Raw genomic sequence first — 27272 nt, 5'->3', positions numbered from 1 at the left:
TTTAGCCACCGCTGCACACTGAGCAGAAGATTTCAGCGTATTCTCCGAGGACAAGCAGGCTGCTTGTTCTCACGACTGACTGGGTGACGTCCGCGGCAGCCCCCACCAACCGGAAAAAAGCTTCGCGGGACGGTCGGCACGCAGGGCACGCCCACCGCGCATGCGCGGCCGTCTTCCCGCCCGTGCGCGACCGCTCCCGCCAGTTCCTTTTTTTCCGCGTCTGGAGAGAGTCGTGCCTCGCCGCTCTCTCTGATTCAGCCGCCGGATTTCGATCGCGTTTACGCGGATCGTGCTTTTTCTTTGTTTAACTTTGTTTAGTTACCGTCCGGTTTCTTTTTAAAAAAAAAAAAAAAAAAAAAAAGAAACCCTGCGCGTGTGGAGCACGCGCTCCCTTTTTCCCTCGCTTCCAGCGGGGACGCCACGTTGCGGCCTAGTGGCCGCACGGTCGTTTTCCTTTTCGTGGTGTGATTTCAGCCACCATTGACGACTTTGACTTCGCCGACGCGATTTTTTCCGTCGATGTCCTCAAGGGTCCCGAGTGGCTTTAAAAAGTGTGGTTGCTGCGGCCGGCCGATCTCGCAGACCGACACCCACGCTTGGTGCCTCCAGTGCCTCGGGCCGGAGCACAATATCAAGTCGTGTTCCCTGTGTCTCGGTCTCCGGAAACGGACTCAGGTTGCGAGGCAAGTTCTGCGGGACCGTCTTTTTGGAACTTGCGCCGGCCCCTCGACGTCGACCTCGACGGCATCGGTATCGACGCCCGGTCCTTCGGTACCGGTATCGATGCCCGAGACATCGGCACCGATGGCATCGACCCCAGGAGAACAGGTCCCGTCGGCCCGCCGGTCCGCTGGCGAGGGTAGAGGTGAGCGGCCGCGTGGGCAGTCGGCCCTGGTCACTCCCTCAGCCCGTGGCCCTCGGGACCGAACCCTGTCTGACCCGGCTCCCCGGGACCGAGGGGGATCGTCCTCCTCCTCCTCCATACCTCCCGGCACCGGTGACGCGCATCGGAAGAAAGACAAGAAGCGTCGTCACCGGTCGCCCTCGGTGCATCCGGACATCGGAGAGGAGGCGGCGCCGAAGCGTCATCGTCGAGAGGAGAGGTCCCCGTCGGTCGTGGAGGTACCGACGCGTCAGGGTTCCGGCACCTCGGTGCCGTCTCCTGGCCCCCATCAGCTTCTGGCACCGACACCCCTACCGGCCCCACCGCCTTTCCCGGCAGCGGGCCTGGACGAGTGCCTCAGAGCCATCCTTCCGGGGATCCTGGAAGGGCTGATGCGCCAGGCTGTGCCGGCGCCGGGGGTGCTTGCGCCCTCGGCGCCGAGGTCTGTGGCGCAGGTGAGCTCTAGCCCGGCGCCGGGGCCGTCGACACCGCCGCCGCTTGCGGCGCCGGTCTCGACCGCCACGCAGGTGGAGTCCCCGTCGACGTCGATGGAGGGAGCTCCGTCCCCGCCGGCGCGGGAGTCCACCGCTCGACGACACCGAGACTTCGGTGCCTCGACGTCGAGCCGGGCCCGGTTCAGGACTCAGCTACATGAGCTTATGTCCGATACCGAGGATGAGGACTCGTGGGGGGAAGAGGAGGACCCTAGATATTTCTCCTCAGAGGAGTCTACGGGTCTTCCCTCGGACCCCACGCCTTCACCGGAGAGGAAGCTCTCACCCCCCGAGAGCCTCTCCTTTGCCTCCTTTGTGCGGGATATGTCTATCAGCATTCCCTTCCCCGTGGTCTCTGTGGAAGAGCCGAGGGCCGAGATGCTCGAGGTCCTCGACTATCCATCGCCACCTAGAGAGTCCTCCACGGTGCCGCTGCACAATGTCCTCAAGGAGACACTGCTTCGGAACTGGGTGCGACCGTTAACTAACCCCACCATTCCCAAGAAAGCAGAGTCCCAGTACAGGATCCACTCCGACCCAGAGTTAATGCGGCCCCAATTGCCCCATGACTCGGCGGTCGTGGATTCTGCTCTCAAGAGGGCACGGAGTTCGAGGGATACCGCCTCGGCGCCCCCGGGGCGGGAGTCTCGCACTCTGGACTCGTTTGGGAGGAAGGCCTACCAATCCTCCATGCTCGTGACCCGCATCCAGTCATACCTGCTCTATATGAGCATTCACATGCGGACCTATGTGCAACAACTGGCGGACCTGGTCGAGAAGCTCCCGCCGGAGCAGTCCAGGCCTTATCAGGAGGTGGTCAGGCAGCTAAAGGCGTGCAGAAAGTTCCTGTCCAGGGGTATCTATGACACCTGTGACGTGGCATCTCGTGCTGCGGCCCAAGGTATAGTGATGCGCAGGCTCTCATGGCTGCGTGCCTCTGACCTGGACAACCGCACCCAGCAGAGACTGGCCGACGTCCCTTGCCGGGGGGATAACATTTTTGGTGAGAAGGTCGAGCAGATGGTGGACCAACTGCATCAGCGGGAAACCGCTCTCGACAAGCTCTCCCACCGGGCGCCTTCAGCATCCACCTCAGCAGGTGGACGTTTTTCCCGGGCCCGGCAGGCTGCACCCTATTCTTTTGCAAAGCGTAGGTACAACCAGCCGGCCCGAAGGCCTCGTCAGGCACAGGGACAGCCCCAACGCGCTCGTTCCCGTCAACAGCGTGCGCCTAAGCAGCCCCCTGCGCCTCCACAGCAAAAGCCAGGGACGGGCTTTTGACTGGATCCACGGGAACATAGCCGCCCTCAAAGTGTCCGTACCGGACGATCTGCCGGTCGGGGGGAGGTTAAAATTTTTTCACCAAAGGTGGCCTCTCATAACCTCCGACCAGTGGGTTCTCCAAATAGTGCGGTGCAGATACGCCCTGAATTTGGCCTCCCTGCCTCCAAATTGTCCTCCGGGAGCTCAGTCCTTCAGCTCCCATCACAAGCAGGTACTTGCAGAGGAACTCTCCGCCCTTCTCAGCGCCAATGCGGTCGAGCCCGTACCACCCGGGCAGGAAGGGCAGGGATTCTATTCCAGGTACTTCCTTGTGGAAAAGAAAACAGGGGGGATGCGTCCCATCCTAGACCTGAGAGGCCTGAACAAATTCCTGGTCAAAGAAAAGTTCAGGATGCTTTCCTTGGGCACCCTTCTGCCAATGATTCAGAAAAACGATTGGCTATGTTCCCTGGATTTAAAGGATGCATATACTCACATCCCGATACTGCCAGCTCACAGACAGTATCTCAGATTCCGCCTGGGCGCACGGCACTTTCAGTATTGTGTGCTGCCCTTTGGGCTCGCCTCCGCCCCACAAGTGTTTACAAAGTGCCTCGTGGTGGTGGCGGCGGCGTACCTACGCAGGCTGGGAGTGCACGTGTTCCCATATCTCGACGATTGGCTGGTCAAGAACACCTCGGAGGCAGGAGCCCTCCGGTCCATGCAGTGCACTATTCAACTCCTGGAGCTGCTGGGGTTTGTGATAAATTACCCAAAGTCCCATCTCCAGCCAACCCAGTCTCTGGAATTCATAGGAGCTCTGCTGAATACCCAGACGGCTCAGGCCTTCCTTCCCGAAGCGAGGGCCAACAACCTCCTGTCCCTCGCTTCGCAGACCAGAGCGTCTCAGCAGGTCACAGCTCGGCAGATGTTGAGACTTCTGGGTCATATGGCCTCCACAGTTCATGTGACTCCCATGGCTCGTCTTCACATGAGATCTGCTCAATGGACCCTAGCTTCCCAGTGGTTTCAAGCCACCGGGAATCTAGAAGATGTCATCCGCCTCTCCACCAGTTGCCGCACTTCACTGCTCTGGTGGACCATCCGGACCAATTTGACCCTGGGACGTCCATTCCAAATTCCGCAGCCCACGAAGGTGCTGACGACGGATGCATCTCGCCTGGGTTGGGGAGCTCATGTCGATGGGCTTCACACCCAGGGTCTGTGGTCCCTCCAGGAAAAGGATCTGCAGATCAACCTCCTGGAGCTCCGAGCGATCTGGAACGCGCTGAAGACTTTCAGAGATCGGCTGTCCTGCCAAATTATCCAAATTCGGACAGACAATCAGGTTGCAATGTATTACGTCAACAAGCAGGGGGGCACCGGATCTCGCCCCCTGTGTCAGGAAGCCGTCGGGCTGTGGCGCTGGGCGTGCCAGTTTGGCATGCTCCTCCAAGCCACATACCTGGCAGGCGTAAACAACAGTCTGGCCGACAGACTGAGCAGAGTCATGCAACCGCACGAGTGGTCGCTCCATTCCAGAGTGGTACGCAAGATCTTCCGAGAGTGGGGCACCCCCCTCGGTGGACCTTTTCGCCTCTCAGACCAACCACAAGCTGCCTCTGTTCTGTTCCAGACTTCAGACACACGGCAGGCTAGCGTCTGACGCCTTTCTCCTCCATTGGGGGACCGGCCTCCTGTATGCTTATCCTCCCATACCTTTGGTGGGGAAGACCTTACTGAAGCTCAAGCACGACCGCGGCACCATGATTCTGATAGCGCCCTTTTGGCCCCGTCAGATCTGGTTCCCTCTTCTTCTGGAGTTGTCCTCAGAAGAACCGTGGAGATTGGAGTGTTTTCCGACTCTCATTTCGCAGAACGACGGAGCGTTACTGCACCCCAACCTTCAGTCTCTGGCTCTCACGGCCTGGATGTTGAGGGCATAGACTTCGCTGCGTTGGGTCTGTCGGAGGGTGTCTCCCGGGTCCTGCTTGCCTCCAGGAAGGATTCCACTAAAAAGAGTTACTTTTTCAAGTGGAGGAGGTTTGTCGTTTGGTGTGAGAGCAAGGCCCTAGAACCTCGTTCTTGCCCTGCACAGAACCTGCTTGAATACCTTCTACACTTATCAGAGTCTGGCCTCAAGACCAACTCAGTAAGGAATCACCTTAGTGCGATTAGTGCTTACCATTATCGTGTGGAAGGTAAAGCCATCTCTGGAGAGCCTTTAGTCGTTCGATTCATGAGAGGCTTGCTTTTGTCAAAGCCCCCTATCAAGCCTCCTACAGTGTCATGGGATCTCAACGTCGTCCTCACCCAGCTGATGAAACCTCCTTTTGAGCCACTGAATACCTGCCATCTGAAGTACTTGACCTGGAAGGTCATTTTCTTGGTGGCAGTTACTTCAGCTCGTAGGGTCAGTGAGCTTCAAGCCCTAGTAGCTCATGCTCCATATACCAAATTTCATCACAACAGAGTAGTGCTCCGCACCCACCCAAAGTTCCTGCCGAAGGTGGTGTCGGAGTTCCATCTTAACCAGTCAATTGTCTTGCCAACATTCTTCCCCAGGCCGCATACCCACCCTGCTGAACGTCAGTTGCACACATTGGACTGCAAGAGAGCATTGGCCTTCTACTTGGAGCGGACACAGCCCCACAGACAGTCCGCCCAATTGTTTGTTTCTTTCGACCCTAACAGGCTAGGGGTCGCTGTCGGGAAACGCACCATCTCCAATTGGCTAGCAGATTGCATTTCCTTCACTTACGCCCAGGCTGGGCTGACTCTTGAGGGTCATGTCACGGCTCATAGTGTTAGAGCCATGGCAGCGTCAGTGGCCCACTTGAAGTCAGCCACTATTGAAGAGATTTGCAAGGCTGCGACGTGGTCATCTGTCCACACATTCACATCACATTACTGCCTCCAGCAGGATACCCGACGCGACAGTCGGTTCGGGCAGTCGGTGCTGCAGAATCTGTTTGGGGTGTAAATCCAACTCCACCCTCCAGGACCCGAATTTATTCTGGTCAGGCTGCACTCTCAGTTAGTTGTTCTTCGTAGGTCAATTTCTGTTGTACCCTCGCCGTTGCGAGGTTCAATTGACCTGGGTTCTTGTTTTGAGTGAGCCTGAAAGCTAGGGATACCCCAGTCGTGAGAACAAGCAGCCTGCTTGTCCTCGGAGAAAGTGAATGATACATACCTGTAGCAGGTGTTCTCCGAGGACAGCAGGCTGATTGTTCTCACCTACCCTCCCTCCCTCCCCTTTGGAGTTGTGTGTTTCATCTTTTGCTAGTCATTCAACTGGCGGGAGCGGTCGCGCACGGGCGGGAAGACGGCCGCGCATGCGCGGTGGGCGTGCCCTGCGTGCCGACCGTCCCGCGAAGCTTTTTTCCGGTTGGTGGGGGCTGCCGCGGACGTCACCCAGTCAGTCGTGAGAGCAATCAGCCTGCTGTCCTCGGAGAACACCTGCTACAGGTATGTATCATTCACTTTATCTACGACGACACCCAGATTTTTTCTTGAGTGCTGACCCCCCAAGGTGGACCCTAGCATCAGGTAACTATGATTCGGATTATTTTTTCCAATGTGCATCACCTTGTTTTTGTCCGCATTAAATTTCATCTGCCATTTAGATGCCTGGACTTCCATTTTCCTAAGGTATTCCTGCAATTTTTCACAGTCCGCACGTATTTTAACAGCCTTGAATAGTTTTGTATCATCTGCAGATTTGATCACCTCACTCATTCCGATTCCCATATCATTTATAAATAAGTTTACTACAGATGATTAGCAATATCATGCTTGAGTTCCTTGAGTACCCTTGGATATATGCCATCTGGTCCCGGTGATTTACTACTCTTTAATTTGTCAATTTGGCTAAGTACATCTTCCAGGTTCACTGAGATTTTTCAGTTCCAAATCCCTAGGCAAATTAAAAGACAAAAGTACCACAATCCTCATTGCCCATGTTTGCTAAAACAGATTTGAATCCCACTATTACTGAAACTACTGACAAATAACCCCAAACCTGTTAATCCAGAATCAGGGAGTAGTTCTGCATTCCAACATGTGGCCTTTCTCCTTGACAGCTTGGTGGTTGAGCATTCACTAGTGTCATCCTTAGACTGTTCTTTTCAAATACAAGTATTAGTTTTGACCAGAATCCTTCCACAAGAAAACCTAATGGGTTTAAGTGGAAAATGTTCATAATTTGGTGTACAGTAAATGACTAGAATTTGTCCAAGTTTCTGCACACTGTACTTTTGTAGTACCATTTTCACCTATCACAAGCAGCTTATCACATTAGTACTGATTTTCATATTTCCTCTTGCCCTGGTTTTTGAAATGGGATTGTGCCACATATAACTACTAACATAGTGGATGAAACCACCATTTGAAGCAATGAAATCTTAAACATCTCCTCTGGAAGGTATGTTTCCTGAAAGCCATAGTCTCTGCTAGAAGAGTTGGTGAACTGCAAGTTCTGCCATATGCTCCGTATACTCAGTCCTTTCCAATTAGTACACAGCCTAAGTTTCTATCAAACGTGGTTTCAGTTTTTCATTATATTGCCAGTATTCTACCCTATGAGGAAAGGCTAAAGGGCCTAGGGACCTTCAGCTTGGAGAAGAAATGGCTGAGGGGAGATATGATAGAGATCTATAAAATAATGAGTGGAATGGGTGGACATGAATTGCTTGTTTACACTTTCAAAAAATAATAGAACTAGGGGACACACAATGAAGCTATTAAGTAGTAAATTTAAAACAAATTGGAGAAAATATTTCTTCACTCAGCATGTAATTAAACTCTGGGATTCATTGCCAGAGAATGTAGTAAAAGCAGTTAGCAGAGTTTAAAAAAGGTTTGGATAACTTCCTGAAAAGTCTATAAGCCATTATTAAAATGGACCTGGAAAATCCACTGCTTATTTCTAGGATAAGCAGCATAAAATCTGTTCTACTGTTTTGGGATGTTGCCAGGTACCTGTAACTTGGATTGGCCACTGTTGGAAACAGGATACTGGGCTTGATGAACCTTTGGTCTGTCCCAGTATGGCAACACTTACGTTTTTATGTACTAAGCCCGATATTCTCCCAAGAAAAAAGCTTCTTCATAGACTGGATTGTAAAAGGGCATTTACGTTTTTTAAAAAGGGGTCTAGGAGTAATCCAGGAAATTACAGACTAGTAAGTCTGATGTTGGTGCTGGGCAAAATAGTGGAAACCTGGTTTAATAGGATAGAGTCAGCAGGGATTCAGCCAAGGGAAGCCTTGCCTCACCAATTTGGTTTATTTCTTTGAAGGCGTGGATAAACATGTGGCTAAAGGTGAGCTGGTTGATTTTCAGAAAGCTTTTGACAAAGTTTCTCTTAAGAGACTCCTGAGAACTGGAGAGTCATGGGATAGGAAGCAGTGTTCTGTTGTGGATTAAAAAATTATTGGATAGAAAGCAGAGGGTAGGGTTAAATGGCCATTTTCCTCAATGGAAGAGGGTGAATAGTAGAGTACCTTGGGGATCTGTACTAGAACCAGTGCTATTTAACATTTATATGATCTGGAGATCAGAAAAAGTGAGGTGATTACATTTGCAGATGACACAAAACTATTCAAAGTTGTTAAAATACATGCAGACTGTAAAAAATTATAGGAAGACAGTAGAAAATTGGAAGGCTGGGCATCCAAATGGCAAATGAAATTTAAAGTGGACAAATGCAAAGTTATGCACATTGGCAGTGCCAGGTTTAGACTTGGTGAGGCCCTAAGCTATATAAAGTTTGGAGGCCCCTTGTTAAAAAGTTACACCAGAAGGTTTCACAAAGGTGCGTACCAAAACAGGACATTGGGTCACCACATAAAAATTGAAAACATTATATATGCCTTTTAATTATGTAATAGCAAGCTTATTTAAAGTGAATTTTGTTGTTTCAACTGGATGTCTGCTCGGCATATAAAAAGCCACATAAAATTCTAAAAGCCAAAAAAATTCTGAAATTTTGTGAGGCCCTGCAGATTATGAGGTCCTAAGTAGAGAGTTGCACAGGGACAGAAATCTTACCTGTCCCCACTGGAATCTTAAAGAGAATCCACGTACATGGAGAACTCAATAAATCCCACTGAGCGTAAAATGAAAAATAAAAAGGTGTTATTACGAGCCAGGCTATCCAAAAACTGGAACCAAAGCGAAATTTAAAATAAACAGTGTTTATTAATTTTCAAAACAATGATAATAAAACAGTTACACATTAAAAGTGACTCGACACAACGTTGTGTTTCGGCCAGATGGCCTACATTAGGAGTCTATGAATAAAAACAATCTATATAAATAATTCTCACCTCAAACATTCTGAAGCTCATTCTGTGGCAGGGAAACACTGAAGCCCTGCACTGTTGGTAGGCTAGGCTGTCAGCACCGATCACTGTCACTCATGCACCACTCACTGTCACTCATAGACCCGCCCTCAGCCACGCCCCTTCCGCACATAATTCGCAACCCCAACATTCAAATGAAGTTGCAAATTCCAAGGTGGCATAGATCGGAATTTTTCCCCATGAGTGTCTGCCCCACCCTCGCGTCACAACGTGATGACGTCGAGGGCGTGGCTATGACACTCACCGATTCGCATTGCTCAGCCACTGCTACCACCCTCCACCGCCCCCCCACCCCCAACATCGCCACACCCAGTACTGAAGCCTCCACCACAGATCGCCACCGCTCCCCCCCTGGGGGGCTGCATTCAGCTCGGCCTTAGTCTTCCAGGTTTTCTGGCACAGCGGACACCTATAGAACTTGCGCCGGCGAGTCCAGTACGTCTGGATGCATGAGTTGCAGAAGTTGTGCCCGCAGCCCACGGTGACCGGAGAATTGAAGTAGCCACAACAGATGGAGCAGTCCAGGTCCTTGACACTCACCGACACCAGCTCCTCCTCGGCCGCCATCTGCACCTGCGACCGTGACCCCCCCCCCCCCCAGCCCGGCCTGGGAGCGAAAGCAAAAGTGAAAGCGCGGTGCACCAACAGTCACGATTTCCCGTCAAACGCTGTGCACTACACCTGACCTTACCAGGTAGTCATTCTGGAATCCGCATCCTTTTCCAGGAACAAGTAAAGCAAACACACTAACACAGCCTTTTCAAAACCACACAAAACGGCTCTCTGGGTGCTGCTGACATAGACGTCTCATTTTCCATCTCTGTGTAAGAGGGGAACTTATTCACTGTCATAATCTATTAAGATTAGTTATTTTACTGTTCCTGGTAATGGTAGCCCACGTTGATAACTCCCCCCCCCCCCCCCCATTGCATGTATATGTTGTGCCCTCCACTTATCTTTTTATGGATATTTGATTATACCTGTTTTCATGTTGATTCTCTTTTCTTTGATTTTACTCCTTTGTTGTTTTATGGATTTTGAAATCTCATTGAATGAATATAACAAAAAGTATATCCTAAGGGAGGATACGATAAAAACATTAAAATTACTTTTATAGATATAATGTAGAAGAAGCAAATTATTTTCAGTGGGATATGCTGAGAAATGACATCTGTCTCTCTCACACACACACACACACACACACACACGCTGTGTATCTCACACACACACAACATGTTTCTTGGGGGTCCTCAGACCTGGGGGGGGGTCTGAGACCAGAGGGGGGAGGGGGGTCCCTAAGACCAGAGAGGGGAGGAAGGGGGGGTCCCTAAAACCACAGAGAGGGGGGGAACGGGGGGTCCCTAAAACCACAGGGGGAGGGGGTCCTGAGACCTGAGAGGGGGGAGAGGGAAGGACACTCGTCTCACATACGCACTCGCACACACTCATTCTCACATACGCACTCGCACACACTCATTCTCACATACACACTTGCACCCGCTCTCACTCTGTCACACACACACACTTGCACATTCACTCTCTCTCTCACACAGTCAATTTCACATATACTCACGCCGTCGAAAACCTTGCTAGCGCCCGTTTCATTTGTGTCAGAAACGGGCCTGTTTTACTAGTAAATAAATAAATACATAAATATAATATCCAAAAAAAGAGGAACATGTATAAGATATCAACATCAACATAATTTCCATGTCAATATGAATGCTGAAAATCATATTTTGTAAAAGGATTTGTAAACAAAAATATAAAATATAACACATATACCATACAAATGTCATAATAGTCATAAAGATCATAAAACATAAATACAGAAAAATATTGTTCTGCATGTACATACATGGGTGTTTGTAAAATATGAGAATGACTTACCTTGTAACTGGAATCAAATAATGAAATAAGATCAACAATTTGTATAATAAAGAAATCTGAAAAATAAAAATAAAACATAAAAGTAAAAAAAGATACAGATAAAAAATAATGCTGCTGGGTTGTTTGTAGCAGGCATGCTTCTCCTTCCAGTGGGGTTGAAACAAGGAATCTGTCTATATGCATGCTTTTTCTAAGAACTGTAAGCTGACTTGTTGCATGCCCCCCATCTTTCAAGCTACTGCAATATCACCAAGTTTTTACCAGTTTAAAAGGTTACAGCATTCACTCTTCAGCCAGTGCTGAGAGCTCTATCTCTGTAGTGAGTGTGTGTGTGTGTGTGAGAGAGAGAGAGAGAGAGAGAGAGACTCACTTTAATCTGCTGAGCAGAAACTTGTTCAACACTTCAGAACTATGAAGGGCCTGAAGTAGGTCTGCAGAAGACAAACAGAAATAGGAATGGAAGTGTGATAAACTTCAATTGATGTTAAAAGACTGATCATGAGGAGCTAGCTAAACTAAAGATGCCGGAATAGAGTGGAGTGAACAACTTTAAAGGAAGCATTGAGTCAGTAGTAGTCCTGGAGAAGGTCCCTCTCTACAAAAGCAGAAACAAAAGGAGGTTTTTTTTTTTTTGTTACATTTGTACCCTGTGCTTTCCCACTCATGGCAGACTCAATGCGGCTTACATGGGGCAATGGAGGGTTAAGTGACTTGCCCAGAGTCACAAGGAGCTGCCTGTGCCTGAAGTGGGAATTGAACTCAGTTCCTCAGTTCCCCAGGACCAGATTCCACCACCCTAACCACTAGGCCACTCCTCCATCAGGTTGAGATCTACAATGCTGGTTAGTCTGATCCAAGGAGGTTTAATAAGACAGAAGTCGTCATGACATCAAAAGGCTGAAGCCATCAACCCTGCACAGTCACGATATTGGTGCTAACAAAACAAACTATCAGCTGCTGCATCCATGTTGTCATTGTTCTTTGTTATTATATCTGATGCCGCATTGCCAAGGCCGGTGCCCAACAGCAACCCAAGATCACCGGGATATCACGAGCTGCTTTAGAAGCATGCTGGAGGGCTGGACGGAGACGCGGAAGGACGAGCAGTCCCACAGACCTCCTTCACGGATGGTCCACCGACCTGCCCCGCTCCTTCTGCTAGGAAATACAGCACTAATTATTGGACCTCGGCACCGCCACACCGCTGAAACCACCAACCGGCTAGAGTGGAGGAAGCCCCGGCTGGACACACGCCGAGGTCGGGAGAAAACAACAGAGAGGAGAATGCCGCACACGTGGCTGCAGAACGAAGAAGGCAGACTAGAAGAGGCTTCAACCTTGCTACTCCTTATGCCTACACTGCTAATACTGCTTACAATGCTGACTTCTGAGCCTGAGTCGCTCCCAACACTACGGACTGCAGCAACCTCACCGGAGATCCGACCACGGCACAGTCCTCAGAATTAAATAGCTCTGGAACAACACCTCTGAACATTGACTACCTGGGCTTTGAACTCAGATCTAGAGACGAAAAGGAGGTCTCAGTCTCAATGAATAGAATAACACCACTGCACATCCAAACGTGAGTAAACCACCTGCATGAAATAAAAAAAGAACTCCTCCTAAGGAACTGAACCAGAGGTCTGACGACAACGCAGGAGAGTGGAAACAGAGACTAACCAAAGTCCAAATCACTTTATCGACTTCTGACTTCTAATGCTTGTACCGAATCCTATAGCTTTTTTCTGTATTGTTCTGTATTTGTAGTATTGAATCATTCTGAATTGTAATACTAACTTATACTGATGACTACTAAGGACCACTCTAAATGCACCTTACTACACTACACCATATTGCACTACTGACTGTAAAATTTCATCAGCCATCACCATATTGCATTACTGACTGTAAAAGTTCATCAGCCAACACCGCTCTGCACTGCCGACCACTAACTTTAATTACTATACTATACTAACCAACGCCAATATGAACATTAACTATCTGTTTTTAATAATCTACTTTTTCCCCCTAATCTACCACGCATGGACAACCCCTCACACAGACAACAACCTAGCCACAGCACACAAACCCTACAGACAACTACAATACACCAAGCCAAAAGAATAATAACCAATTAAAAGGAAAAGCAATCACACACGGAAACAACCAACAGAAAGGGAAGAAAGGTCACAACAAAAGCAGATACCAAGAGGATAGACAACTAATAAAAATTAACACATCTTCATCCCAAACTGACCCCTACCAACCAATCCAACTGGGCTATATAAATGCCAGATCAGTAGTTAACAAAACAATAACAATAACAGACTGGATCACAACAGACAATCTTGATCTCTTATTCATTATGGAGACCTAGATTCATGACCTTAAAGACCCCATAATTTTAGATCTATGTCCCCCCAGGTTACAGAATTTCCCACTGGACAAGGAATGGAAAAAGAGGAGGAGGAATAGCCATAATCTGCAAATCCCAGTTCAACCACAGCTGAATCCATTCTGCCCCAACTTGAAATTGCCTGAGTTACAATCAATCATCCAACCCTGCAAGATCACCTTAACGTAGTCCTGCTCTACAGACCGCCAGGTAACTGGCAAGACTGCCAAACACACTTTATGGACTTTATATCGAACACATGTGTCTCCATCTCCAATCTTCTTATAGTAGGGGACATCAACCTGCACCTTGAAGATCCTAACTCAATAAATGCCCAAGAATGCAAAGAATTCCTCCAACTATGGGATCTTCATATACCAAATACGCAGCCAACCCATATTAAAGGACACACACTAGACAACATTACACACACATTCTCCCCTGACTTAAATCTTGTACTTACAGACATAAAGTGGACACCCATACCATGGTCCGACCACTACCTCCAATGGCGACTGAAAGATTCACCCCACAAACAAGAACGAAAAACCTATACCACGAGAGGCAAAATAGATCCGTTAGCATTCTGCCAACAGTTTTACATTAATGAATGGACTACAATGACAGATTCAAACCAATTTCTCCAAGAGTGGGATAATAGATGCAGAAGCATACTAGACAACATAGCACCACTTCAAACCAGAACCTCACACAGAAGGAACTCAATACCATGGTTCAATGAAGAACTGAAAAAACTAAAAACACAAGTTAGAAGGTTAGAACGAGCATGGAATAAAAAGAAAGACGACTCCACACTCAACGCTTGGAATCAACTACAAAGAAAATACAAATACACCATTAAACAAACTAAAAGATCATATTACAAAACTAAAATTGGACCAGACTACAAGGATACACATAAACCTTTCCAACTCGTGAACAAATAGACACTACACCGGCGACCTCTAACAGCACTGACACACCAGCAGCAGACAACCTTGCGAAATACTTTAATGAGAAAATCACAAAATTACGACTCATGATACCTGTCAATACCATCGACTACGCAAAACTCCTTGATTGTCTAGACCCAAACCCTGGTGAATACCCAGCGGACAGAACCTGGACCAACTTCGACACACTATCGGACGATACTATCTCCCAAACGCTCAAAAGGTTCGCCAAGTCCCACTGCAAATTAGACATATACCCTAACAACCTTATAAAGTCTGCCCCTCAACAATTCATATCAGACCTCACGAAGCACGTGAACTATATGCTACAAAACGGACTCTTCCCAAAGGATAAAGGAAAGATTCTACTCACCCCTATACCTAAAGACGCAAAGAAAAGTACAAGCGACTTAACCAACTAACGCCAGTAGCATCTATTCCTCTGACAACCAAACTAATGGAAGGTATAGTGACCAAACAACTCACCAACTACTTAAATAAATTTTCAATACTTCACGACTCTCAATCAGGATTTCGGTCAAACCACAGCACTGAAACAGTACTAGTTACTCTCCTTACTAAATTTATGTGTAAATCATTTTTATTAACATAAAATTCAGAACATACATCGCTTGTATCATTTCTTTTGTCATGTTAACACAGTAAACATCTACTAACTTCTTGCGACTTCAAATGATTCCTCTTTTCTCCCTCCTCCCCCCCCCCCCCCCTGGTAACCCAACTCATCCCCACCCCTCTCTCAATACTCACAATTTACCAAAACTCTCTTTAGGCACAGAATTGTGTTATTAATAATTGCCAACAGCATACCTCTTTCCCTCTCTCCCCCCTCCCCTTCCCATACCATAAGTCCAAAATAAGACTATATTGTCCAAGGTCCATGGTTCTTCATCTTCTCAAGACTGCTCTGCAATCGTTGAAGGATCCGCCGCTGAGCGCTTGGTTGTAAAGTATATAAAAATCTTCGCCAAACTTTCTTAAAGGAACTGATGTCTTGTGCTGTAGAGTCCACCACCCCACATAGTTCAGTGTGTAAAAGTTCTATCATCTTAGACCTCCAAAAATCTTTAGATGGTGGACTCGTCTCTCTCCACAAAAGCAAAATTGCTTTCTTCCCAATCAATGAGGTTCTACGCAAAAAACCCATTAGTCCTGCTGGGGAGGGTCCTGTGATATGAAAAATGTCAAACTAAATCAGAGGGTCAGCCAACAGCTGTCAGCCCTAACAGCGTGTGATTTCAACAAAAATTGAGGTCCAAAATTGACTAATGTAGGGACAGGCCCAGAACATGTGGCCCAGTGTGGCTTGGGCAGCGCCACATTTCAGGCATTCGCCAGTTCCAAACCCAGCTTTCTGTGCTCGAGCTGGTGCTATGTAGAATCTCACCGCAAATATGTACTGTTGTTCCCAGTCTCGGATAAAGGTTGATCTATGCAGTATTGCATTTAGGTATCTCTGCAACATAGCTGCTGTAAACTCTCCTCCAATGTCTTTCTGCCAGCTGCTAGCAAGTCCACAATAATCTATATTCTCTGTGGAGTCGAGTAAATACCTGTGATGATTTGACCTATCTAACTGGGTGTCCAATACTTTCATATCTCCCGCAATTATTAAGGGATCTTTCCTATGTCTCTGGCACTCCGCAAATAATTTGGCATAAAAATTTTTTCCACCTGTTTGTGGCGCATACACTGCCACTAACATACGCATCTGACCTTGCAGAACTAATACCCACATAGTGGCCCTCGGTATCTGCGAACAACAATTTAGCCTTGGCAGCCAAGTTTTTGTGGATCAAAATTACTACTCCCCCCCCCCCCCCCCCCCCGTCTGCCACTAGATGGAGACCCAAAAAGTTCTCCCACCCAGTGCCGTTTAAGTTTGTTTTGCTCCCCCTGTGACAAGAGCGTTTCCTGTATACAGGCTATGCCCACCCCGTCTCCTTAGGGCACTCAATATCTTTGCCCTTTTTATCGGGGACGTAATCCCTCCCACATTCCAAGAGATTATTCGTAGTCCTGTGTCAGACCCCTTAGCCATAGTCATAATCTGTAGTCCTTCTTTCAACCATATCTTTTCTGACATCCCTCAGGGAGCCCAGCCTCCCCCCTCGGGCTTCTATCGCCACCTGATGCCCCTTCCTATAATATCAAGCAGCAGGTTCTCCTTTCTAATAGTTCTGCCTTCGGGCTTCCCATGGACTCTGAGGCTCTGTCCCCCCCCCCCCCCCCCCCCCCCCCCCCCCCGCTTGCCCTCCCTCTGCCCCCTCTATTTCCCCCCACCTCCAACAACTCCCCTTCTCCCTCCCTTCCACCCTCCCTACTTCCCTTCCCTGTACCTCCCCTGTTACCCCGCCCATCACAAAAAGGATAGGCTCTAGGGGTTTTCGGTGCCTCCGGGCCCCTGCTCTTACAAGTAACAGTTTTCCTTGCAATCCTCACTTTAAACATGTTAACAACATCTTACCATAACCTTCTTAACCCAACAGTTTTACTATATAGAAATGATTTCAGGCACTTCCCTCTTCTTGCTCAGGGTTTAGTCTATTCTCCGTTATCGCTTTCACACATTGTTGTGCTGCTGAGACGCTTTCAAACTGTTTCCATGCTCCATCTGTTTTAATCTTCAGCAGTGCCGGATAAAGTAGCATGAATGACACATGATGGTCATGGAGCTGCTGACATATAGGTGTAAATTTTTTCCTCTTCTCCTGCAACGCAGCTGAATAGTCTTGAAATATTCTGATCTGATGGCCATCATAGCGTATATCATTTCGTTTTATTCTATATCCTCTTAGAATTTCTGTTTTGTGCACATAATTATGCACTTTGATAATTACTGTGCGAGGAGTCCGTCGTCCATCTTGAAATCTTCCTATTCGATGTGCCCTCTCTAAACAGATTTTACCTGCATGATCTGACAGCACGAACTCAGCTGCTAACCAAGTTTCTAACACCGAGGCAAGCACACAATCGCTGATTGATTCAGGCAACCCCACCAACCTTAGATTGCCTCGCCGTGATCTGTTTTCAGTATCATCCAGCTTTGCCGTCAGCGCCTCTACTTTAGCTTCCAGCGCGCTGACTTGGCGCATGGCGGGACCAATCATATCTTCCGCCGCGGATACTCTCGTCTCCAGCTCGTTTGTTCTGTTAATAGTATCTGTTAGCAGCGCTTCAAAATTCGCGTTCCGCTCACTCAATTTGTCGAGCATCGGCGCCAGCGCCGCTCCAACTGCCTCTGTTAGTTGCCATAGTTGTTGTTCTGTGAACGGCACACTTCCATTTTGCGACGGGCCTTCTCCCGCAGCGCTCGGCATCTTCGTGTTTTCTTTTTCTTTTTTTGCACTTCTGCTGGCTATATTTGTAACTGGCGCGCCCAGGAATTTTTCCATATATTATCACCTTTCAGGTAAGGTTGTTTTAAATCTTCTGCTTGCAGGTTTGCGAGTTGTAAGTTGTTTTAGAAGAACAGGGGCCTCGGAGAGCACAGAATCATGTCTTCTCTGTTCAGAGCATCACGTGACCCCTCTCCTGACTAAATTTAAACAAGCGATCGCAACTGGCAATAACATACTACTTCTACAATTCGGAGGAGTGGCCTAGTGGTTAGTGTGGTGGACTTTGGTCCTGGGGAACTGGGTTTGATTCCCACTGCAGGCACAGGCAGCTCCTTGTGGCTCTGGGCAAGTCACTTAACCCTCCATTGCCCCAGGTACAAATAAGTACCTGTATATAATATGTAAGCCGCATTGAACCTGCTATGAGTGGGAAAGCGCAGGGTACAAATGTAACAAAAAAAAAATGTCCAGTGCTTTCGACATGGTTGATAACAGAATATTACTACACATCCTAGAATACTTCGGAATCGGAGGAAATGTTCTCAATTGGTTTAAAGGCTTCCTGACCACAAGATCATACCAAGTGATATCTAACTCGACTACATTAGCCACATGGATACCTGCATGTGAAGTCCCTCAAGGGTCCCCCCTCTCGCCGACTCTCTTCAACCTAATGATGACACCCTTGGCCAAATTATTATCCAGTCAAAACCTCAATCCATACATATATGCAGATGATGTAACGATTTACATCCCCTTCAAACATGATTTAAAGGAAATAACCAACGACATTATCCAGAGCTTCCATATCATGCATTCTTGGGCAGACGCATTTCAGTTGAAACTCAATGCAGAAAAAACACAGTGTCTTATACTAACCTCACAACACGAACAAATTCACCACCATAAACACACCAAACTTGTCCCTTCCTGTCTCAGACACCCTGAAAATTCTTGGAGTTACCATTGATCGAAATCTCACACTTGAAAGTCATGCGAAAAATACAACCAAGAAGATGTTCCATTCGATATGGAAACTAAAAAGAGTAAGACCTTTCTTCCCAAGGACCATCTTTCGCAACCTGGTACAGTCAATAGTGCTTAGCCACCTAGATTACTGCAATGCACTCTACGTTGGCTGTAAAGAGCAAATCATCAAGAAACTTCAAACTGCCCAGAACACTGCAGCCAGACTCATATTTGGAAAAACAAAATATGAAAGTGCTAAACTCCTAAGGGAAAAGCTACACTGGCTTCCACTTAAAGAACGTATCGCGTTCAAGGTATGCTCTCTAGTTCATAAAATCATTCACGGAGATGCCCCAGCCTACATGTCAGACCTGGTAGACTTGCCACCCAGGAACGCTAAAAGATCATCCCGCTCATTCCTCAATCTTCACTTCCCCAGCTGTAAAAGTCTAAAATACAAAATAGCGCATGCGCCAAACTTTTCTTACTTGAGCACACAGTTATGGAACGCATTGCTGCTCAACTTAAAAACTATTTATGAACTAACTAACTTTCGTAAATCGCTGAAGACCCCCTCTTCAACAAGGCATACCACAAAGATCAGCCAGTGCAAATGTAATACATCTCCACTTTACTTATAATCAGAACTGTTCTTCTCTTATACCTGCTGGTTCAATTTCTTGATTAATTCAATCGTTTAAGTTCTATTATGTCAACCATGTTCTCTATGTAACACTGATTGTTATCTTCCAATCTAGTATCTAACAATAACGATACATTGTAAGCCACATTGAGCCTGCAAATAGGTGGGAAAATGTGGGATATAAATGCAATAAATAAATAATAAAATATGATATAAAGATAAAAGTGAAATTAGAATTAAAATCAAGATAGACTAACCTCAAATCACAAATGAAAAATCTGCATCTTTTTTTACTTTTATGTTTTATTTTTTTATTTTTATTTTTCAGATTTCTTTATTATACAAATCGATGATCTTATTTCATTATTTGATTCCAGTTACAAGGTTAGTCCTTCTCATATTTTACAAACACCCATATATGTACATGCAGAACAATATTTTTCTGTATTTGTTTTATGATGTTTATGACTATTATGACATTTGTATGGTATATGTGTTATATTTTATATTTTTGTTTACAAATCCTTTTTACAAAATTTGATTTTCAGCATTCATATTGACATGAAAATTATGTTGATGTTGATATCTTATACATGTTCCTCTTTTTTTTGGATATTATATTTATGTATTTATTTATTGTTTTTATTCATAGACTCCTGATGTAGGCCATCTGGCCGAAACACAACGTTGTGTCGAGTCACTTTTAATGTGTAACTGTTTTATTATCATTGTTTTGAAAATTAATAAATGCTATTTATTTTAAATTTCACTTTGGTTCCAGTTTTTGGATAGCCTTCTATTATGTTATACTTAATTTCCTACTTTACATAACAAAATTCTGTGTTACCTATTACTATGTAAGCTGCATTGAGCCTGCTTTTAGTGGGAAAGTGCGGGATACAAATATAATAAATAAATAAAAATAAAATAAGTATACCCACTGGAATCTTACCCATCTCCACATGAATTTAACCCGCCCCACCCGTCCCCCCAAGAATTTAATGGAACATTTAAAAAAATTTCTGGTCGTCTCTCTCTCGCTCTCTGGGTTTGAGCCACAGCATTGCATGCAAGAAAGGAACAGAAGTTGGAACTTGGAATGCTCTGATGCGCACATGTAAGACTTGTCTCTGATTTACTGGCACTGTGTGCTTAGAGGTCACCACATACATGTGCCAATAGGTCAGGTGACATCTAATGCTTATGCCTGTGTCAGAGCTGAGAACTGCGCATCAGCCCTGGAGCAGAGAGGATTAATAGTAACATAGTAAGTGATAGCAGATAAAAACCTGAATGGTCCTGTCTGCCCAGTAGTCATGCTTATAATCAATTCATAATTAAATCAACAATGAACGTGATATTATATACTTGATGATGGCCTTTCTTTGGCGTTTCTGGGGCATAGACCATAGATGTCCGCCCAGCTCTATCCCTTATGTTCCAACTGCTGGAGCTGTCATCAAAGCCCACTCCAGCCTATTTGTCTTCTCATTTGTGGGAAACAGACCATAAAAGTCTGTCCAGCACTGTCCTTCATGTTCCAGCCACTAAAGTTGCTAAGCCCTTTCCAGCCCATCCTAAACCAGATTTCCATATGAGACAGAGACCATACAAGTCTGCCCAGTATCGGCCCTAGTTCATCTCAACCACTGTCACTATCTAAGCGTCATTTGACATATCAACACACGTGCAGCCATTTAAGTTTAGGTTTTTTTATGACTTCCATTTTCTAATTAGAGATCCTCTGTGTTCATCTGTATCTGTGCTGTTAAAGCGAGGAGGAGGAGACAGCACTGAAAGAACTTGGTACTTGGTAAGTGAGAGGCTGGCACAATTGCAGCATACACTTCCACAGGACTCTTGCAGGAATTGTTTCCATCCCCATGGGAATCCAGGCTGGTGCAAGTGCAGCGTACACTCCCACGGGAACCCCGTGGGAACAGCTTCTGTCTCCATGCGAACCCCATAGAACATTTTCTGTCCCTGCGAGATTACCACGAACCCTGTTCCTGCGGGATTCCCGCAAACCCTGTTCCCGTTCCGCAAACCCCATTCCCATTCGTCTCTAGTTCTAAGCTGTAGCTTGTTTAGCTTATGCCTAAATCCAGCCCTGCACATTGGGAAGAATAATCCAAATCATAGTTAATTGATGTTAGGGTCCACCTTAGGAGTCAGCACACAAGAAAAAGGTGTAGGTGTCGTCATAGACAGTACACTGAAATCTGCCCAGTGTGTGGTGGTGGCCAAAAAAGCAAACAGGATACTAGGAATTATTAGGAAACAGATGGTAAATTAAGACCAAGAATACTATAATGCCTTTGTATTGCTCTGTGGTGTGACATCACCTAGAGTATTGTATTCAGTTCTGGTCACCGTATCTTAAAGATATAGCGGAATTGGAAAAGACTCAAAGAAGAGTGACCAAAACTGATAAAGGGGATGGAATTCTCATGTGAAGAGGTTAAGGTTAAGGCTCTTCAGCTTGGAAAAGAGAGGGGAGATATAATTGAGGTCTTCAAAATCCTGAGTGGTGTAAAACGGGTAGAACTTAATGTTTTCATGAATTGTGTCCTGGCTTGTGTTCAGATAGTAAGCTACTTATTATCTGAACACAAGGCATTTTCTTAAAGAAGAAAGTGAATGGACACAGTTCATAAAAACATTTTAAAAGCCAATATTATTTTGAACAATAAAAGCCTTTTCTATGGGGAAAAAAATTACAAATAGCTACACTTGCAATGTCAGGTAAAAGGAGAGAAATCGAGGAGGGGAGGGGGTCCCCCCCCCCCAGGAAATAAAAGGAATAGTACATCACCTTTTGTTAGCTAAGCCACCTCATTAAATTGGGACTTAATTTATTGACCTTCACCGGCACGCAGAAAATTTGTCTACTCTGGACTCTTTTGGATTCTGGAAGATTTGTGGGCACACATGAAGGTTCTGTCTCAGCACGCTTTCTGCTTTGCTGGCACTAGGTCAGGTGACCTCTGCTGCTGGCTTGTGCATCAATGCCGGAGATCAGGTTGCTTTGCTTCTTGCTCTCCTCCTGCCCATGTGACTCCGCAATCTATGCTGGTCCTGACCCAAGCTCCTTGTGACCTATATCCAGTGAGTCACTCCATTTTCACCCTGGGAAAGAGGCGGGCTGTGGTCTGTCAGTAGTGGAGCTGGTATAGGTGAAGGGAAAGGACTTCTCTCCCCCACCTATTCCCAGGGTCATAGCCAGACCTCACAGTGGGAGGGGGCCAGAGCCCGAGGTTGGGGGCACGCCTTGCCCCCCCCCCCCCCCCGCCTCACATACAAATACCGAAGCCTTATTCAGTGCCGGTCTCCAGCACAGCCGCGTTCGCTGCCTGCCCCCTGCTCTTTTTTCTTCTTGCTCCTCCTGTGCACGCTGATGCTCAGCACAGGAGCAAAAAAGAAGACTGACACTGAAGAAGGCTTGTTGGCGGGGGTTGGGGACCCCCGCCAGCCAATCCAGGGGCCTGGATGAAATTTGCAGGGGCCCAGGCCCCCTTGGCCCCCTGTAGTTATGCCCCTGCCTATATCAGCTTCACTACTAACACTGGAAAATTAGGCTTCGGCTGCATATTTTTTCTTCGACCTCGGCTAAAAGTGTCACCATATTGTAGCTCCCCCTTCCCTGTGCAGATTGTTAGCTTCCCGCCTACACATATGGTAGAATCAGAGTGGAGACCTTCCTCCTCCTCATCTCCCATTTAAGCTCATTGGCACTTTTGACAGACACTGAGCGGTGACTGATTTGTTGCACTGAGGAAGGTGCTGTTGCAAAGTCAAACTGTGCACTGCAGGAGGCGGGAGGAAGCAGCAAACCCCGTATGGGGGAACAACAAGCGAGGAGCTTCGGGAAAGGGTTTACTGCTCCTCCTTTTTTTTGTTGTTGCTTTTTGTTTTGATCGCCTTCAGTGATCCTGGCAGTGGCAAGTGAAGTTTGAGCGAGGCTGATACAGTTCCAAAGGATCCCTGCAGGAGCTGCCTCTGTCCTTGCGGCAGTCCCGCAGCCCTGGAGGGGATTCTTGCGGAAGTCCCAAAAAAACATTTTGGTGCAGGTCTGTATTGGAGAGATCTGTTTACTCTATTCGCCCCCTGTTCATTGTCCTCCACTTGGCAGGAGGTGTCGGTGAGTAGCACTGTTTACTTGTTGCTTTCTCCTTTGCTTGTTTTCCTCTGCAGTCAGAAATATTTGCGGAATTTCGAAAATAGTTTAATATTATGATGTGGTGACCTAATGTGCACACGTTTGCCTAGGGCCCACTAAAGGGTTAATCCTGCTATCTTGCTGTGTCAAATGAAAAGCAGTATAGTAAGTGATTAAACTGATTTAAACTGAATGAATTGAGGTATTAGCTCAGGAGTAGAAACATGTAGGAATACCCTCAGATAGTTAAAAGCTGCACAGTTAAAGCTCTGAGAGATGCACTCTATTTTGGCACCATCAGATGAATTTACCTACTTTTGTATCTGATTTATCTTGCTATATAGAGAGAACCCCTGATATGGGTAAACAACTTCACTTTCATGAGTTCTAAATCAGTGGCGTAGCCAGACTGCCAATTTTGGGTGGGCCTGAACCCAAAGTGGGTGGGCACAAAATTTTCTCTCTACCCCACTCCCCCAGGAAATATTTAGTCACACTTTTCAGTGAGCTTTCAGAGGCCAAAACCTCCTGCCTCAGGTCAGTATAATGCTGTTACGGTATCCTCTCCTGACCTAAGGAAGGAAGTATTGGTCTCTGAAACTTTATTAACACAGGTACCATATTACTTTATCCTAAATTAAAAATAAAATAATTTTCTTTACCTTTGTTGTATGGCCATTTACTTTTTCTCATTGTGTTGCTCCCAGTCTCTAGATTCTGCTTTCCTTCGTCTTTCTCTTGTCAGGGTTTCCTGTCCATTCATCACCTATGGCTTTTCATCTTTTCCTCACCCTTGTTCGCCACATGCCCCTTCCTCTTATTCTCCAGTCTTTCCCTACTCTGTCCTCTCCCTCTTTCCATCCAGCAGCTCCCCTCTTTCTCTCCCCATCTGTGTCTCCCCTCTTTCTTTTGCATCCAGCGTCTCCTTTTTCTCCTGCATCCAGCGTCTCCTTTTTCTCCGTACCCTTCCATCCAGTGTCTTCCCTCTTTCTCTCCTTATCCTTCCACTCATCTATCCTCTCTCCTGATCCTTCCATCTAGTGTCTATCTCCCCTCTCCTTCTATCCAGTGTCTATCTCTCTACCCTTTTCTGTTCAGTCTCCTCCCTCTCTCCACATCCTTCTAGTTTCTCCCCTTTCTCGCTGCATCCTTTCATCCATCTCCCCTCTTTCTCTCCCTATCCTCCCATGTCCAGCAGCTCTCTTCCCTCTAGTCCCTTCTTCCTCTTCCTTCCTTGTCCAGCAGCTCTCCAGCCCCTTCCTCCTCTCCCTCCCATGTCCAGCAGCTCTCTCCCTTCCATCCAATCCCCTCCTCCTCTCCATCCCATGTCCAGCAGCTCTCTCCCTTCCCTCTAGTCCCTTCTTCCTCTTCCTCCCTTGTCCAGCAGCTCTCGTCCCTTCCTCCTCTCCCTCCCATGTCCAGTAGCTCTCTCCCTTCCCTCCAGTCCCTTCTTCCTCTCCCTCCCATGTCCCAGCAGCTTCTCCCTTCCCTTCTTCCTCTCCCTCCCATGTCCCAGCAGCTTCTCCCTTCCCTTCTTCCTCTCCCTTCCATGTCCCAGCAGCTTCTCCCTTCCCTTCTTCCTCTCCCTCCCATGTCCCAGTAGCTCTCTCTTCCTTCCCTCCAGTCCCTTCTTCCTCTCCCTCCCATGTCCCAGTAGCTCTCTCTTCCTTCCCTCAAGTTCCTTCCTCCTCTCCCTCCCATGTCCCAGCAGCTCAGCCACTTCCCCCCAGGCCCGCGAATCCACATCCTTCCCGCGCTGTCGCAGCCCTTTTGTCCCGCGGAGGCAGCGTTTCCTTCCTGCCCTGTCTTCTCCCCAGGCTCCACTGCATCGTCCCTGCAAGAGGAATCGTTTTCCTTTTCGGCCGTCGCACTGCGCTGCCATACACACAGGCAGCTTCGCTCCTCCCCGGCCGCGTTCATCCGGCCCTAACCTAACAGGAAATGCATCAGAGAGGGCCAGAATGGACGCGGCGGGGGAGGAGCGAAGCTGCCTGTGTGTATGGCAGCGCAGCGCGACGGCCGAAAAAGAAAACGATTCCACTTGCAGGCCGGGACGATGCAGCGGAGCCTGGGGAGAAGACAGGGCAGGAAGGAAACGCTGAACGCTGCTTCCGCTGGACAAAAGGGCAGCGACAGCGTGCGAAGGATGGGCGGGCCTGGAGGGAAAATGGGTGGGCCTGGGCCCATCCAGGCTCACCCGTGGCTACGCCCCTGCCTAAATAACTTAACCTGTTTTGCAATGGAATTGCTCTCTTGAAGAATGCAGAGGGGCTTGAAACATATCTTACCAGAGATTTTGAGAAAAAAAAAGCTGGGCCAGCATTGTGAAGAGCTCTGAAAGTTAATAAACTGAGAATTTTGTGACTGGCTTGCTCTGGGTTCCTTCATACTGTGCTGGGTTAGGTTTTTTTTAGCTCCCATCTGCTATTTCCTCTCTGCAGGTTTATCCAGCTACACTCCCAAACACTCAGAGTTTAGTCGCTGGCAGGAGCAGAAGTGTGAAGAGAGACTATCCTCTGCTGATGCCTTTCACCAGGAGAGCGTGTTTCTCCTAGACAACATGGTGAGTGGCCTTTTCTTATGCTTGACCCCCTTGCATGTGATTTCAGAGATGTAGCCAGCTCTCTAATTTGGGGGGGGGGGGGGGGCAGTGCATTCCTTTCCCCCACTCCAGCACATTCCCTTCCCCCTCCCCACCAGCCAAAGAAATTCACTACTGAGTCGCTCCCCTCCTCCTCTTGCTGCTGCAGGAAACAGTAAGTTGGCAGTGTGCCTCCAGCCACAGACTCCAGGACTCCCCAGGTATGCTTAATTCTTGAGTGAACTGAGCATGTGTGAGAAGCCTGGAGTCACTTGTTCTCCGAGGACAAGCAGGCTTACAGTCTCACAAGTGGGTAGACGATCCGTGTCGCCCAGGATTCGGCACATTAGCCAGCATAGAAAAAATTTGAGAGCCTTCTGGGGTCCCTGCCGTATCCCACCACACATATGCAGAGCGCCTTCCCGCCCGCAGCGCATCCACGTCTGTTTTCTTCTTTTCCGCAAGAGGAAGCAGCTGTATTGTACATTGCTCCTCACATGCCCAGGAAGAGCCTTTTTTCTGCTCCTTTTTTTTCATTATGTAAAAAACAAACATTCCCTTAATTTCTTAGTTTCTTGTCCCGCATTTAAGTTTTCTTTATTTTTCATTGCGGGCCCCTTTTAGGCCTGCCTGGACGGTTATACTATTCTTGTGCCTTTCTTCTTTTTCAGGCACAATTGCGACCTTTGATTTTTTTTCTGGAGCCATTTTCCCTTCCATGTCATCGAAGACTCCCAGTGGCTTCAATTGTTGCTCCCGGTGCAACCGGACCATCTTGGGTACTGATACACATTCTTGGTGTATTCAGTGCCTCTGGCCCGACCATAGCCCGGCAAATTGTGGTCTTTGTCTTCGTATGAAGAAAAGGACACAAATTTCCCGAGAAGCTCAATTCAAAAAACTTTTGGAACTCGGTCCGGTTCTTTGGTATCGAGGTTGACATCGAAGGAAGCATCGGCGTCTGGAGTCAGTAGGGATAGATGCTGTAAGACCCTAAGACACTGGGAGCAGTGAGGCGTCGGGTGGGTCTCCACCTGCCTCGAGGCCTCCTGGCGCCCCCCCCCCCGGGACCAGCCATTGTTGGACCCGACACCGAGGTGATGTGAGGATTTGATGTTGTCCTCGTTGGCACCGAGGAGTTTGGATGAAGTGCATTGGGTGAAGGCCAAGAAGCACAGACATCGATCTCCTTTGATGCACAGTGCCGGGACGCCGAGGACACCTGAGAAACGTCAGTGCCCCCGGAGGACTGTTTCCCCTCTGTTCAAGAGATACCGAGGCATCATTCTCCCAACTGCTGAGATCCTGCTCCTGC

At 47.5% G+C, this 27272-nt stretch overlaps 1 protein-coding gene across 2 annotated transcripts in view; it reads left to right on the top strand.

Moving 5' to 3' along the window:
* TPRN (taperin) overlaps positions 1-27272 on the top strand; it is a 207917-nt gene that overhangs the window by 154177 nt on the left and 26468 nt on the right. Inside the window, exons 3-4 of one of the 2 annotated variants that reach the window (XM_030206213.1) lie at positions 19546-19601; positions 25818-25939. In XM_030206213.1, coding sequence (XP_030062073.1) covers positions 19546-19601; positions 25818-25931 — 170 coding nt within the window. In that variant the 3' untranslated portion in view covers positions 25932-25939. The remainder of the gene's footprint in view (positions 1-19545; positions 19602-25817; positions 25940-27272) is intronic. The other variant, XM_030206212.1, reaches the window with a different exon arrangement.

The sequence above is a fragment of the Microcaecilia unicolor genome, chromosome 6 (assembly GCF_901765095.1).
Source record: "Microcaecilia unicolor chromosome 6, aMicUni1.1, whole genome shotgun sequence".
In the NCBI taxonomy this organism is placed as follows: Eukaryota; Metazoa; Chordata; class Amphibia; order Gymnophiona; family Siphonopidae; genus Microcaecilia; species Microcaecilia unicolor.
The sequence above is the reverse complement of the archived record's forward strand: the minus strand, read 5'-3'. Positions and strand labels throughout refer to the sequence as shown.